This window comes from Bombus vosnesenskii, unplaced genomic scaffold, assembly GCF_011952255.1.
Source record: "Bombus vosnesenskii isolate JDL3184/JDL3185 unplaced genomic scaffold, Bvos_JDL3184-5_v1.1 scf7180000016279, whole genome shotgun sequence".
Taxonomy (NCBI): Eukaryota; Metazoa; Arthropoda; class Insecta; order Hymenoptera; family Apidae; genus Bombus; species Bombus vosnesenskii.
Window position 1 is genome coordinate 374,614 of NW_022884348.1, and position 16,085 is coordinate 390,698.

At 35.8% G+C, this 16,085-nt stretch overlaps 4 protein-coding genes across 9 annotated transcripts in view; 1 reads left to right on the forward strand and 3 right to left on the reverse strand.

Moving 5' to 3' along the window:
- The first annotated feature begins 1,097 nt into the window (after positions 1-1,097).
- Positions 1,098-4,436, forward strand: LOC117242834 (ATPase family AAA domain-containing protein 3A homolog). Of its 2 annotated transcripts, none has more exons than XM_033509814.1 (4): positions 1,098-1,445; positions 1,863-2,337; positions 2,419-3,442; positions 3,532-4,436. In XM_033509814.1, the coding sequence occupies exons 1-4, from the start codon at positions 1,250-1,252 to the stop codon at positions 3,667-3,669; spliced, it is 1,833 nt and encodes a 610-aa protein (XP_033365705.1). In that variant the 5' UTR covers positions 1,098-1,249; the 3' UTR covers positions 3,670-4,436. The 2 variants fall into 2 exon arrangements, with proteins under 2 accessions (XP_033365705.1, XP_033365706.1); XM_033509815.1 differs by lacking the exon at positions 1,098-1,445 and adding an exon at positions 1,634-1,651.
- Positions 4,437-5,354: 918 nt separating this feature from the next.
- On the reverse strand, positions 5,355-9,105 carry LOC117242835 (S-phase kinase-associated protein 2). Of its 3 annotated transcripts, XM_033509816.1 has the most exons (8): positions 8,571-9,105; positions 8,458-8,488; positions 7,616-7,722; positions 7,207-7,521; positions 6,789-7,086; positions 6,198-6,634; positions 5,996-6,123; positions 5,355-5,877 (listed from the first exon to the last, which is right to left on the reverse strand). In XM_033509816.1, exons 1-8 carry the CDS (start codon positions 8,648-8,650, stop codon positions 5,531-5,533), a joined length of 1,743 nt encoding a protein of 580 aa, XP_033365707.1. In that variant the 5' UTR covers positions 8,651-9,105; the 3' UTR covers positions 5,355-5,530. The 3 variants fall into 3 exon arrangements, with proteins under 3 accessions (XP_033365707.1, XP_033365709.1, XP_033365708.1); XM_033509818.1 differs by lacking the exon at positions 8,458-8,488 and having other exon boundaries at positions 8,571-9,103; XM_033509817.1 differs by lacking the exons at positions 7,616-7,722; positions 8,458-8,488 and having other exon boundaries at positions 8,571-9,104.
- Positions 9,106-9,365: 260 nt separating this feature from the next.
- On the reverse strand, positions 9,366-9,824 carry LOC117242851. The gene is made up of 2 exons (XM_033509850.1): positions 9,653-9,824; positions 9,366-9,520 (listed from the first exon to the last, which is right to left on the reverse strand). The coding sequence occupies exons 1-2, from the start codon at positions 9,786-9,788 to the stop codon at positions 9,366-9,368; spliced, it is 291 nt and encodes a 96-aa protein (XP_033365741.1). The 5' UTR covers positions 9,789-9,824.
- A 733-nt stretch (positions 9,825-10,557) lies between these two features.
- The window catches only part of LOC117242838 (MAP kinase-interacting serine/threonine-protein kinase 1), a 29,631-nt gene continuing 24,103 nt past the window's right edge, over positions 10,558-16,085 (reverse strand). For all 3 annotated transcript variants that reach the window (XM_033509823.1, XM_033509822.1, XM_033509821.1), the window contains one exon: positions 10,558-15,994. In XM_033509823.1, the coding sequence (XP_033365714.1) occupies positions 15,532-15,994 (463 nt within the window). In that variant the 3' untranslated portion in view covers positions 10,558-15,531. The remainder of the gene's footprint in view (positions 15,995-16,085) is intronic.

A 16,085-nucleotide genomic window follows, 5' to 3' on the forward strand; every position in this document is an offset into this window, starting at 1 on the left:
TCCCAGAAACCAAAAGGATTACTCCAAACGCGTACGTTGAACATGTCGCCAAACTGATAGATGCAGTTCAAGAAAAGCGGTCGGAATTGGGAAAACAACAACGTGTTGTTTTCCAGCATGATAATGCAAAGTTCTACTCATCTTTGGTCACTCGTCTAAAATTATTGGAACTAGATTGGGAAGTGTTGCCACATCAACCATTTAACACTGACTTTGCGCCTACAAATTACCATTTATCGCGTTCCTTGCAGGACTCCTTAAATGATAAAAGTTTTAATGCCGTTGCTGATTTAAACTCGTATTTAATTCAGTTTTTTGCTAACAAAACTCAGGAGTTTTATGAACATGGAATTATGACACTGCCTGAAAGATGACGAAAGGTCATCGAGGACAACGGACAATTGCTGATTGATTAAAGTTATATTTTTAAGCAAAAATTTTGAATTTTCCTTCTTATTTAAAGTGATCTTGATAGAATCGACTATTACAATTGTATCACTCGTCTCTTTTAATTAACCAACCGTTTAGTAAACCATCGTTTAAAGCGTTTAGTAAAACCATCTCACTTTGGCAAAGATCGTACGAGTCCCGGGAAATATTCTCTCACAAAAGTATACATAAAATGTCTACTAAAGATGGCCACCTGATCATTTTAATCGCCCTACTGGTTAAATAATTAAAATCTCATCTCTACAAATCTATAAATTAAACTAGTACCACTAAATAATACAGCTAGTACCATTTGATAAGAAAAAAAAACCCTGTTATATGTATCTTACATGAAAAACAATTCAGAGCAATAGGCAATGGGCAAATTATTATATTATAATATGCTACATTAGATTATATACGTATTTAGAATAACAATAAGATTGGAATTCGGAATACGTACGCATATATAATATACACAAATTTCTACTTTTGAATTTTTTAGCTACTTTTAAATGTCATTTATTTATTTCCTGTACATTACTATACAAATTATCATATAGAAAGAAATTTATTCAAAATATGTAAACTGATGTAAGGTACATATAATATAATTTGGACTTTCCATTTCCGTCCGTTTCATTGTTCAGTTAAGGTTTTAAGAGAGATAAATGGGTCCACAATCCACTTGTTTCAGTTTTCACACTGGCAGCGCACGTGGGAATTCCTCGTGATAGTAAAAACAGGAAGGTTAATAGACACGAGTGCTATCGACCTAGTCGGCCAACGGTTATAACAGCATTTTAAAGTACAGCAAACCATGTCGTGGCTTTTTGGGTATCGTAATGCACAACCGCAAGACTTTTCGCAATTTGTACAACCACCGGCATCCGATGGGGCTGGAGGCGGAGATGATCGTGCACCACCGCCTAGAATTTCTCAAATGGAACCGTATCGATTTGACTCGAGTGCTTTAGAAAGAGCAGCAACAGCTGCCAAGGAGCTCGAAAAATCTTGTATGATCGGTTACTTTCATTTTTTCTTTCAATTAAATATTGTTACGCGAAGTTACGTAAGCAAACAACGATTTACTAGGTTAAGGACCTCATGTTCTGTATAACATGATACTCCGATAATAGTCTAATTCCATGATGATGCAATGATTCGTTATCGAATACCGTCTTCAGAAATTGTTTTCATCAATGAAAATAGTTATGAAGCGGTAAATTTTTACGCAACTCGCAATACTTATATTAATAATTTTTCATTTCTCAGTCATTCTATAATTTCTTTCCTTTGCTTTTCTTATTTTTCTCATAATTACGTTACATTGATGCGTAAAATAGAGAATTTTGTAATGTAAGTTGTTTGAGCTTTTGCATTTTATCTAGCGTATCTCAAGCGAAATTCTTATTCTCTTCTTTTTTTTATAGTGCATGCCAAAGAGGCTTTAGAGCTATCTAAAATGCAAGAAACTACTAAACAGATGGAAAGACAAGCAGAAGTAAAAAAGTATGAAGCTAGTATAGAGCAAATGAAAGCAGAACAAAAACGTATTGACGGAGAGGAAAGGAGAAAAGTCTTGCAAGAAGAAACTAAACAGCATCAAATGAGAGCTCAATATCAAGATCAATTAGCAAGAAAGCGATACGATGACCAACTGATACAACAACAGAGAATGAACGATGAAAATTTGAAGAGGCAGGAAGAATCAGTGGCGAAACAAGAAGCAATGAGGAAAGCCACGATAGAACATGAAATGGAATTGAGACACAGAAATGAAATGAAAAAGTTGGAAGCAGAAGTTAAAGCGAAAGCAAAAATAGACAGAGAAAATCAAGATCTGAATATAGAGCAAATTAGGGTGAAAGCGTCCGAAAAACGAGTAACAGTTTTGGAGTCGATAAAGTGAGTAGAAAAACAATTTGGCTGTCGATACGATAGCGGAATTGAATGTATCGAATGATATTTATCGAATATTAATTTCAGAACCGCTGGATCGGTATTAGGCACTGGGCTCACAGCTTTTCTTCAAGACTGGGATAAAGTTATCGCTGCAGCTGGAGGCTTGTCTTTGTTGGCTTTCGGAGTATATACCGCGAAAGGTACAACGGGTGTCGCTGCGCGATACATAGAATCGCGGCTAGGGAAACCGTCTCTCGTTCGAGAAACTTCTAGATTTACAATATTGGATACGTTACGGCATCCTATCCAAGCGACAAAGAAATTAAAAAGTAAGCAGACCGATGCTTTATCCGGTGTTGTTTTAGCACCAAAGCTCGAAGAAAGATTACGCGACATCGCGATAGCTACGAAGAATACGAAACAAAATCGCGGGATGTATAGAAATATATTGATGCATGGCCCTCCTGGGACGGGTAAAACAATGTTCGCAAAGAAGTTAGCGGAACACTCGGGTATGGATTACGCGATTGTGACTGGTGGTGATTTGGCACCATTGGGTCGAGATGGTGTTACTGCTATTCATAAAGTTTTCGACTGGGCAGCAACATCCAGGAAAGGTCTGTTGCTTTTCATCGACGAGGCGGATGCCTTTTTAAGGAAGCGATCGAGTGAGCATATTTCGGAAGATTTGAGAGCGATGTTAAATGCGTTCCTTTACAGAACTGGTGAACAGAGCAACAAATTCATGTTGATTCTCGCTTCAAACACACCAGAACAATTCGACTGGGCTGTAAACGATAGATTAGATGAAATGGTAGAGTTTCATTTACCAGGTCGGGCAGAACGTGAACGTTTAGTTCGACTTTATTTTGACAAATTCGTTCTTCAACCAGCGATCGAGGGCAATAAAAGATTAAAAGTTGCACAATTTGATTATAACGCGCTTTGTAGTAAAGTAGCCGAAATAACCGAAGGAATGTCTGGAAGGGAACTAGCGAAATTAGGTGTTACCTGGCAAGCAGCAGCTTATGCTTCCGAAGATGGTGTATTAACGGAACAAATGGTTATAGATAAGTGCAATGAGGCTGTTAAGCAACACAAGCAAAAGGTGATAAATAATTACTTTTTACCGTTCTTACTTTTTTATAATGTTGAGAAATTATTTATAATATTTGTTTCTATTTGGGATTTGTATAGGTTCAGTGGCAGAGCGAACAAGAGAAGCAAGAGGCGAAATCGATTTACGCCACTGAAAAAGAAATAGAGATTCAGCCTATAAAATCCAAGACAGCAGACGAATCATCGTCGGACACAACTACCATAGCGGCGGCTTAATTAATTACCGTAATTGCACAAAATGTTGCAAGCGATATTTTATTAAGAAATCAATTATTAGTAAATGACAGTGGAGAAGGTGTAAATGATACTGTTACGAGAGGATGGAATTAATACTGACTTTTTGTTTTCTATACAAAATATACGTGTATAAATATTTTAAGGTAGAAGTATATTTGTTGTAAATTCCTAGCTGGATTAAACATTACGTACACTTATATATATTATATTATTATATATATATGTGTGTGCGTGTATTTGTATATAAGAGTGCTTGACTGACAGTGAATATGCTCTCAAATGTACTTCTGTTACAATTTAATGGAGACGGAAGTCTTACAAATCCTAAAAAATTCACAAAAATCATTAAAATTCAAATATGTACTTTAATATTTTACTACCAGTTACGTTCTTTTTTTTTCGTTTATTTCTAAGTTCTAAGTAAGTTTCTTGAGCTTTTCTGTATATTGTCAATTTTGTATTAGCGAATTTATCGGATTAAATAAATAGTAATTGAAAATTCTCAGGAATCCAGACTAGTAGGTTTTAAATTGATAAGAAATTGTGGAAAATAGGATGCAGATTTAATCGATATCATTCAACAGTACTGCTAAAGAGTTCATGTACATGTAATATCCTATCTTATAAGATTCTGTATCTAAATTACAATAATCATAGATATATACACATTAAAATAATTCGATATAAACGTTTAAGGAACGTTCAAATGTACTCTTATAATTATTAATAAATATTTAATATCTTTTTATTGTTGTTTATTTGAAAAATTAAATTCTTTTAAATTAATTATTTATTGTTTGAAAAATAAATGTTCTTTATTACCAACATCGATATTATTATAAAAGAAATTACAAGCACTAAAATATAAATTCGATTTGAAAAGAAATATTAATTAACATGTTAACACGAGATGTAGCACTTGTAATAAAATTAATAGTAAGGAAAGAAAGAGTAAGATAGTGCTAAAAATATAAACTTTTACGTATTAAGCTAAAAAAATTATTTTTTCATTAGAAGTATTATTTATTCAAAAAATGCCGCCGGTGAGATTAAAATTAAACTGATACTGTTATATTTAACTTAATAAACACATGCAGCATTTGCATACTTATCTCTTTCTGTAAATTATATATGCTCCCATCTACAAGTTACTTGACACTTACATACTTTGAACAAAATTAATATATTATACATATTCTTGACATAACGTAATTTTAACATTTGATATAAATGCTAACTTTATTTTATAATATAGGTCATAGTATAAAATCATGCATATCTTGATTTAATTGAGTAACTTATGGGTAAACAATAAGTATCGATACAGAAAGTCGTATTTACATTCAAACAATCACTGTGGTCAAAATAAGCAAGTGTCCGGTGGCTTATGGATAGGAGTGCATGTAATTCTTTCGAACTCTATGTAGCACACAATCGTGCTTAGTACAGTTACATTTCGCACGCTATATGAATCGAGCTACGCGAATTTTACGAGTTCATTGAAACAAAAGGCACGCAAGTCTTCAAATATACATATACTCTCTCAACTACTTTTCTCAGCATTCAATTATTTTTACCCTCTCTACGTAAATACTGACAAAGAAACGAATTTAAAATATATTTAATTTAGAAGAAAAAAAAGAAAGAATGAAAGACAAAGAGAATGATATAGAAAAAGCATATTGTTTTAATTTTATTTCAATAGGATTGTAAAATCAGTCTCTTATTAAGAAGACATTTTGTAAAAAGGCACGCACGTACAGGTTTCAGGTTCCCTTTGGTATTTAGTTGGTCTTTACCACTATTTGTGTACTAAATCAATTAGTTAGAATAATTACGTTCAATCCCTAACGCGAAGCCCCCAAATACTTGTTCTTCGGACACCAATGGTTGGTCTTGCAACGGAACTGTATAGGAACTTATTAAGTTGGGTTTCGCCACAGGTAACTTGTAATGATTTCAGTACTGGTTCGGGTATTACACCAAAAACATCCAAATATAACAAAGATGGCATATACGCCAATGTTACGTACGTCGACGGAGGTATACCATAACAACGACTTAGCGACAGATGCTCTAATTTTGACAAATCAAGTAAATTACGGACAGTATTCATTGTAAGCATAGTACAATCGCTCAAATCTAATTCTACCATATCTGGGCAACTTTTCACTAAATCCTTAACATCTGAAACAAGGGAAGAAAAAAAGAAAAATACTGTCATTCGAACTAGCATATAGGTTGCATAGCATATAGGATAACTAGATTTAACATAAATTTTCGAAACCACGAAACTTGTACTTACTATCATCTGTAATGGTTTTTCTGCATCCAGCTATATTTAAACGTGTAACGGATGAAGGTAACGATTTACAAAGTAATGTCATAGTATCGGTATCTAAACCACACCAAGCCATATTGACAGCATTGAGACTGAAAATATTAAAATAACACGTTAGAAAACATTTCTCGCTAATCAACGACACTATTGCAAATAATTTTCTTACTTTGTAAGCTTCATCAAATCCTTGATACATTCAATATCCATACCCTCGCACATCGTTAAATTTAAAATTTCTAAGTCATTATTATCACTGATAGCTTTGCAACATGATCTATTCACTGTACACTTTTCTAGAGATAATTTTTTAAGGTATTTACACTTAGATAATAACATAGCCAATCCATCTGGAGAAATCACTGCCATCGAAAGGTCAAAGTACTGTAGTTTACTAATATAACCGTCGGTAAAAACTTCACTGTTTTCAAGAAATACAGGATCTGCAATTTCTGCTTGTGCCAGTCGAAGTATTTGAACACCTCGTGGCAATATATGACCCAATGTACCTTCGTTCAAGACTTTACTGCCTAAATCCAACCTGCTCCACAATGCTTCATCTCGCGCTATTTGACACCATCGTTTACAAACCAACATGGAACGTACCTAACAAAAAAAGGAAAAAAGAAAAAAAGAAAAGAAGACAAAAAGTAGAAAAAGAAGAAAGTCGAACAGGACATAAAATATTTGATGTTACTCTTATTATTACTTTGTCTATTAATTATCTGTGTTATTTATTTCTATTAATTTGTAACCTTACCAGACATTTCTTTGGAAGCCATTTTAATATCATTAAAATCATCTCATCGGATAATTTGTTAAACTTATCTTCACCAAGGATCGAAGGTTTTCTTTTTCTCCTATATAGATAGAACTGTTCAAGACTACTTTCTCTGGTAGAAACATTAAGATTATCTTTAGAAAAAGTTTCCTTCGTATCGATAAAATTATCTATTTCCACCCTAGAGGAATAACCAGATTCGTTTTCGATCGTTGAATATGTTGCAAATTCATCCAGTTCGTACGGATTGGGATCCAATCTTCGAGTAGCTTCCAAACTTTTGAAAAATACGTTAAGAAATGTATGAACATGTAAGCAAAAGAAAAGAATTTTGATGATAAAAATGATATGATGATAAAAAGAAGATGAAAAGAATTTTTACAGTTAAAATACAAACCTGTCTATACTAGTGGTATCCAAGCTGGAACCTCTATAAATGCACTCTTGACTTTGAGAGTCATTCATATTTTTACATTGTCCATTGTTATCCAAGATAGTAGGCGAGATTGTTTGTTCCAAAGAATGAGACTTTCTTGTACTTTCACAATTCGATGCTCCATCTTCTAACATACTGACACCCATTTCTTCTAAGATTTCAGGTTCTACAAGGCTTGTATCACCAGAACACGACCATTTTGCGCTATGTTTGGTGGTACTGTTCAAACTGTCGTTTAAGTTGTTATTACAGCTGTCATCTAAGCGTAGTTGTTTGCTGTCAAATATATTTGCATATACAAAATTAATTACCAACAAGCTTACATTTGCATAATATGATCAGATAAAAAAGAGAGTAGAAAAAAGGCAACCTGTTCCACCAGGGTGAAGGAGGTGATCCTTTGGACATAGTAATTTCTAAGTCTTCCTTAAGACTAGTATGTTTTGTCACGCAGAAGTGCACAGATTGCGTAGAAACCTACAGATTGGCATATAGGAAAAATTATGTTTGACTTAGATCATAAATAGCTTGATGTTTGTAGGTCAAAGATCATTGTCAAACTGAACATAAACAGAATTTCTAATTACAAATAAATAAAACAAGAAAAACAGGTAATCCGTATCGACTAAAATGTACACCAAGTGACTTTTAGTAAACATTTGTATTTGGATCTAATTAGTATAAATAATCATACGAGTAACTGAACGTGATTAACATAACTCATAGTTAGTGAAAATCACTAAAGAAAAGCAATTTAAAAGATATGGTGTGGTAAGAATGTTATTAGCATAGCTCTTAACTGGATATTTTTAACGAAATATTTGTGAATTTGATAATTTAGTAATTATACTTATAAATCAAAGAACACGATCTTCCCACTATCTTACTAAAAAAAAAAACTACAAAATCATCGAAATATAGAAAAAATTACGTTGATTCAACTAATTCCCCAACCGACAGTTTATTAATTTTCCGAATGAAGAGAAAAAATAGTTTTTTGTGATAGAGCAACCACTCGAAGAACGTAATTGGGAAAAAAGTGATTTCAATATATTTCGTTGGTGAATTTGTCATTTATAAACTTGGAGTATCTGGAGTGACAAACAAACCGTGAACAAATCTTGATCTTTTCGATGAAAAGAATGAAAATTTGTTATATCTTGCGAATAGATTTCGTAAGAATTATTCACTGGGAAAGGTTCTTAACCTTACCTGTGGGCGCGAAATATGCACCTGCATCACCCTGAGCAACAGGTAAGAGAGATGTATACGTAAACTGGGTAGTTTTATTTTGAAGGCGGGGAATTGCAGTAAAATGAGATTACCTTTCGGGAGGCGAGGATTCTTTGGAATTTTCGAGACAGTGTTCGTCGAACCTCGTGTGCTCCGCCACGACGGAATTCATTTTTGGCGGAATCCGGACACCGTATCCTTTTTTCAATCGCCACTGGTTCCACGCATGGAAAACAATCGTTAACGACGAATCCCAATTGCTCGAATCACTCGCGACCTTTCGATCTATTCCCTTGGTCTCCTATCCGATTGGTTGATGGTTCAATGATCTCGAGACGGCGGGAATTTGAGAAATCGATCGTGCGCGCCAACTGTTTAACATTACTTACCTAAACTCTAAATCATCCGATCGGCGCTGCTGTGCTTTTTCCGATTGTTATTGTTTTAAAAGTTTGCGTAACCGCAACCGCTTCCTTAGAAACTTCAATCCGGTTGATTTCAAGCGGGAAAATTTATTTTCATTTCTACTCACCCTGTTTCCATTTATTACAACTTGTTTCGTTTACGTTTTAATGAATGTACGTGCGTACAGCTTTTAACTAAAAAATCTAATAAATAAACAAAGGAATTTGTCTCTGGCAATATTTATATGCATACGTCACTACTTCGGCTCTCTTAGTTTTCGATCTTCCGTTTCTCGTTTCGGACGTTTGTCCCGAAATTGACTAAATCGGACGTTTTTCTATGGAAGTCGAATCGAGATCGAAGCGGTTGTAATCCTCGTTCGTGCCACCAGCCGTACCTGAAATCGGAATCATTGATCGATTGAAATAAAATAAAGAGAAACGAAGAAAGAAGAGCCTTGTATCGTTTTCATAAGATTTAAATTACGCATTGCTGCTAAGTAAAACTGGTGGGCGTCTACTACAGTTGCCACCATTTTCCTGCTCTTCCGTAGTTTTCTCGAATGTATCAATCGTGTTGAAATTGTTCGCTCTATTTTCGTATTCCTTCGAGTAAAATTTTGGTGTGATCGATTCTCCTGTAATTGTAACACACTATCTAATCGATATCATAGTTTTTATAATAATAAATAATAATTTCTTAGTAAATAGATTTCCTTTGTTCCACGCGATAAGAAAGCGATACGTTTCAAAAATCGTATAAACTATACCGTTGATTTTCGATACACGTATGTTCGATTTGCCAATTAATCTATCTTTGGAAAAGCATAATTTAAAAGGTGGTAGTTTTTCTAATTGTTTGGCCACCGCGGATGAGTTGGAACCGTGAGAACTCGTTCGATCCATAGTTGTCCTCCTCGACCTAAGGCGACGACGACAGTTACGTTTATCGAGGATCAGCTGTATCGTGTTAACCATCTATACAATGAAGGAGATGGAGGTGGGGATATATTTGGTCGATACGCCCCGGAGCAATAATACATGTACATTGTAAATGAAAGGAAAGAGGAATGGGGGTTGTTTCACCTGACCGCGTCTTGCGTTGCCTGCGTTCACATTCGTTTATATACATCGTAATTCATTTTCCTTGAATTCCCACATCAGTCAGTTATTTTCGACTCGAGTCACTTCAATGTCATTGGACATGGGGCGCGGTACATGTTTGGATACGTTTTAACGATAAACAAAATTTCACAAGATCTGATCGCGAGATAATCATTCTGACAATCGAATTTCCACCTTGAAATATCATAACATTTTTCCGAAACATTTTTGTGTATCACGACAAAGAAAAGAATATTCAAGCACGGAAGAGTTAGGTGGGCACTCTGTATATTAAGCTATGCAATTTCCAATTTTGTAATGCAAAATGAACTTCTTCTTTTGCAGTTCAGTTGCATGTACTTCGAATTCAAATTCAGCACACTTTGATCAAAATTAGAGAATGAAAGCTTGACTTACAATCGAGTTTGAAGTAAATTCCAACGAATTAATCGAGAGAATTGTACCGTGTGTCTTCTGTTCGACGACGATCGTGCGAACAAATCGAGGAAAGTGTTCTTCTAGCAAGCAAGAATAAAAGGGTATAGCTATTAAACCGAAATGAGAAATGCTGTTTATCGATTAAATGCTATTTTATTAGGAAGCTTACAAAGTTTTCATAAGACTTGCTCGCTTTTACACGGAAAAAACAATGTCGTTCGCAACTCGGACAATTCCAAGTTTCGAAAATGTTTCTCTTCCTCTCTTTCTCTCCCTCATTCTTTCTTTCGCTACCCTCTCTCGTATCTTGAGTTTGAATCGCAGCCAAAATTACTTTGTAAGAGATTGTGTATTTTGGAAACTGTTTCTATTCGTACGATCGAAAAAACCATACATACATATGTATAGAGTTAGCAATAATGCTTCACACTTACAATATTTTCGTATGGTAAAATGCATTCTCTCCATTCTTACCATCATCGTTATCAGTTTTCTCTTTCTCGGTTGGTTGGTCGGTTTCCGTGCGAAAGAGAACCCTAAAATTTCGCGTCTTTTTTTTTTTTTCACAGAAAAAAGGACGAGCATCGTCCACACGGTCAGTTTGTTACTTTTGACTCTATATAGCTGATAGGTCATGCAAAAATCGACGAAGGAGAGCAACGACGGGCTTCTTCGCGAATATTCGTAAAACGTAAAGGAATCGCAACGCGCGCCTTCAGGCTTGCGAATAGCCAAAATAAGAAGCAGACGAGGAAAAAAAGAAAAAGAAAAGGAACTGACGTTCGTTTAAAAAGCATTCGTAATATTCTTTATTCGTCTTTTAAGGGCCTTTTTTCTTTTTTCCTCTCTCTCCCCCTCCCCCTCTCTTCTTTTTATACTGCTCTTTCGTATAATATAAAAAAGAACGTAACAAAAATGCTGCTTCTTCCAGGACATACGACAGCATGCAACACGCTTCTTTTCTCTTTCGTTTCTTTCGTTTGAGATTAGGAACCGTAGTTCGAAGATGCAAGGGCGGTAATGCGAAAGAAGATAGAGATCTGCTGTGTATTACCAGGAAGAAACTAGTAACGTTGCGCACCTCATGCGTAAACTGTGTTAGCATACCATTGGGATATGTTCGCAATACTCTTTCACCGGTTCTTATAATTTTCGATCGATCGAAGATCGTCAACGTACCGATTATGCGATCTATTAGAAAGTTACGCGTCGTTTAAATTTTAAGCGGGAATCGTTCAACTTCGACAATGGGGAATATACATGCGATATCTTAGTTTTTTCTTTATTGGAATAGTATACGCTTTAAATCGCTATATATCACGCTGTTCGATGAACGAGTAAACGAAACTACGCTACAGATGCGTTTGCGTATACATCGTTCTAACACAAATACGAAACAATTATAAGACGCGCGAGTTTTTTTCACGATGATCGAAGAAAGACTCATCGGTAGAGTAGCGCGGCAATCTTACCTTAATTGTTAATTTTACAAACCTATACAAAGGTGTTTATCATTATCGCTTATAGGCTAAATATTGTTTTATCATTCGAGCTTGCAATGATACATACGCATACGCGTTAACGCACATACAAATATATACATACATTCGTACACGCACACAAAATACACAAAATACACATGCTCTCCAGCATGTACACTTTCGCACTCAGACGCAAATTCATTCGCGCTATTACAATTTATAGATCTATATTATTATGGCCATGGATCCTTAGTGTGATTCGTTTGCTTTCCTTACGTAAGACTTGTCGCTGCTCGTCCTTTACTCTACGTACTCTCTTCTTGCATTTCAACGTTTCTTCGAGAAATTATCCTTATATATCGCTAACATACTGATGATACACATTTGTTACGACGCACGCTCGATCGATATCGAGATTTTAACGAGATTTTATCGAGATTTTATCGAGATTTTATCGAGATGATGGCAATTTGAGGGAACGCTAATCGAACGAAATACCTTGTAAGAAGAACATACCGTGTGAAAAATGGATATCGGTCGAGAATGCATTCAGTTTTCATGAAAATATTGTATTACCAAGGCTGTGATTGGTTACGCCATACGTTATTGTAATCGAACAAACGAAACGAGTAACAAAAATGCATCGCTAGAAAACCGAAAAAGAAAGATGCGTAGATGCTAGGGAAAGGCGTCCCATTGATAACACGTGACAATAATGCTGACAAACGTGTAACCTGAAAGATACGATCCCGGCGCAAATGGTAACGTATTCTTCCAGTCGTCGTTTCCAATTTGCGAAAAAATTTAGGAAAAAAAAAAATAAGAAAAAAAGAAGAAAAGGCCAAGAACTCGCGGTATATTCGTGTTTCTTAATGGCTTTCGTGATTAAAAAATCACGGATCTAATTAATGTGTAATGCTTTTTTTCGTCTCTACGTCGTAAGCACATGCAACAATGATGCATGCGTATTCTTACATAATTTTTCTCACTACGAGAAATCGCTAACGCTACTTCCGCTAACAAATGTTCTCATTTTCAAGGGAATTGCCAATTTTCCTTGGAACTTGAAACATTTGGATGGACGAATTCGATGGTGTAACCGTAACTAAACATTTGTTAACGATCGCTTATACGCATTAGTCTCTGTGGCGTCTGCTGTCCATGGGATTCGAATAAAGTATGTATGTATGTATGTATGTATGTATGTATGTATGTATGATGTATATGGCAAAATGATACCTGCTATAGGAGAGAGTTCTGTTTTATGATCCTCCGTCCTCGGGAGGAAAGTCTAATAATGCTGTGCTGTCGAGCGACTTGCGTCGACTATTAGTCTCTTTATATGCAATGTAATGTAATGTAATTGTAATGTCACTGGACAAAGCTTTTCAGGATTAATTCGTAAGAAGAAAGAATTATTAACGATTAATTTTCAACCCTGGATGGACTTCGATAGCACACAGACATTATAAGCTCTTTCTCCTCGTTCTTTTCTTCAAACACGATAGTGTGTATGTAATTTGTAACAAATTCGCGCAGCTCATCGTAACTGCCCTGAGTAAAGAGTCTCCCACCGTACAACACGACTCTATGCAACTATGATACGTAAAATAAATCGTAGTCGAAACTAGCTGTTTGTTTGCCGTTTGAAGAAAAATGCCGTTTGCAATTTTTCGTCGTTTCGTTCTTTTCTATTATTTGCTTACGATATCGATCCGAAAGAACACGCAAAATTTTATCCATCAAAATGTTCTTTAGACGATACGAAAGTTCTGCCAAACTTGACGATACACGACAATGGAAATTTGCAGAGTCACGACCTTCTCTGCATCGTATACCGCGAGGTAATGGGAATGCAAGATATTTACACATTTTACGACGATGAAAATCATCAGACGGAACAAAAGAGATCGATCTTAATCGACAGAGTAAACGCGTAGTAGGTGGGCAGACGATAGAACGACGCGTTTCGTCGATAAAACTCTACAAAAATACGTAACAGTAATTAATTGGATGTGATATTCGTGTAATCTATCTTCTTTGAGAAAGTTTGTCCGTTAACGTGCGTACGCACGCGCGCGTTATCGGATATGACTCTCTCTCACCCTCCATCTCTCTCTTTCTCTCATATTCCTGCTCTCTTTACGTTCGGTATACTCTTAATCACTTACGACGCAGGTACAATTTTTTTTCTGTATTTTTTTTTCTTTTTTTTTCCTTTTTGTTAAACTAATCTTTTAATCTTCCTTACGTACTAACTTTCTATGAAGGTGCTTAAGAGAAATTTACAAAAAAATGGCCGTAGTTGTCGTCCCCTTTTTCCCTTCGATACAAATGCGCGTTGTTCCTTCCTTGGAATTTGCTTTACAGTATTTTCGAACTTACACTCTACTACATTCTTAGAAACCTACTGAGCAAACTATTTGTAACATGCACCAAGATGCGCGGTTTACTCTTCTTACCGCTGTTTTTTTCGTCCGAAGATGCGTTGCTGTTGCTGCTTCTCATAATTCTCGAACAAGTTATCGTTAGAAAAGAAAAGACAAATGTAACTCGGAGATATTTTGTCGAATAATAGCTATAGTTGCAAAAATATTTAAGGCCGAACTAAAAAGAAATCGATTTAATAAAAAGAAACGAAGCAAATATACGCGTATACGATCGGTAAAAATATTCATCAAAATTATTTATTCTTTTCTTTTGCGTCTCTGTATATCCGTTTCGATAAATTGATATGAACGAGCATATACTATGTACTTTTCTAGATATCATATAATAGCGAAAGTACGCAAACGTTGTATATCTAATGTGACTTATTTTTTATATTATGCTATATGTTTTCTCATCTAATAGATACCGACGGTGGAATGTACATATTACAAATTTGTTTATTTCTTTACGTTCCTTTAACGTTCTGTACTAAATGTAAACCGAACCGAAATTAAAACATGCGCGACCGTTCAATTTTTCATATGTACGTATGTATGTGTATCGAATCTGTGCTGCCTCTGCTTATGTTCGTTCATATTATTTAACGAATGTATCGTATAAAACAACATTCAACAAATAAACCGAACGAATAGCTTGTATCGATTTTAAATATTTGTAGCGCAAAGTCGAGGAGTATATTCGAACAGACTCGTCGAAACGAAACAAGAGCACAAAAGAAAAATGGAGAAAAACATAAAGTTAAAGATATATTCGGACACGATATTTCTCTGAATTCTGTAGGAAATATAGAAATTCAGGAAAAATTATTGTCTGATCGAGTGTTGTGTATTGTTGGCGTCGCGCGTGGTTAATCGTGTATCGGAGCGAACACACGTCGTTTTATGTCGTCGCTCCGTGTGTTGCTGTATATAGATATGCTCGTGTGTGTAATAACCGTGAATCGTTGCGCGAATCATTGTAATGCAGCTCTTGTTATTTTTAATGAAACACAACCTTCGCTTAGCCAATCGTAATGTCGCGCTTATGTCATTGTTACTCTTTGTCAATTAACGATAGATAACATTACTGTACACGCTTTCTTCGTATCCGTATATTTACGCGACGAACGTGTAAACACGAATTATACGCGCTACCAAGAAAGGAGACTATCGTTTCGTTCGTAAGAATGTCACCTTTCAGCCACTAACGGACGCGATAACTGTTTTGTTGGTCTGACGTTCGAGTAGATCCGAACGAGCTTTTAAACGGCGCTGCATCAAACGACTCTCGCACGGCGATGACAAACCAAACAGCCGAGGGACCGACAAGTCCCTGCCGATCAATCGATTCTTTCCAATGGTTTTCGAATCGGTCAGATCGCTACTCGAACGAATCGAACAAGATTTCAAACGCGAGTTTACATCAAATTCGTTCGAGGAGTGAGTCGCGCAAACCTTACTGTGTTCGGATAATTCGCTGTTCGAGTCGGACATGTGCCCGTAAGGATGGTTATCTTCGTCCGTCGACGAAGTGGATAATCTCGGTTCCCTCTTCTCCGCCAAGTCCTCCAAATTTACGGAAAAATGTTGAAGTACCACGCGATTCACAGCCATCGCCGATTCGGCAAACGCTGACAGCTCTCTGGCAGAATTATTCCTTCTGTAAAGAGAAACGTATCTGTTATTTTTATTTCTTACGTTTGTTACGCATATCACCGCATTACGTCGATCAAACTAATTCGTGAGCGAAA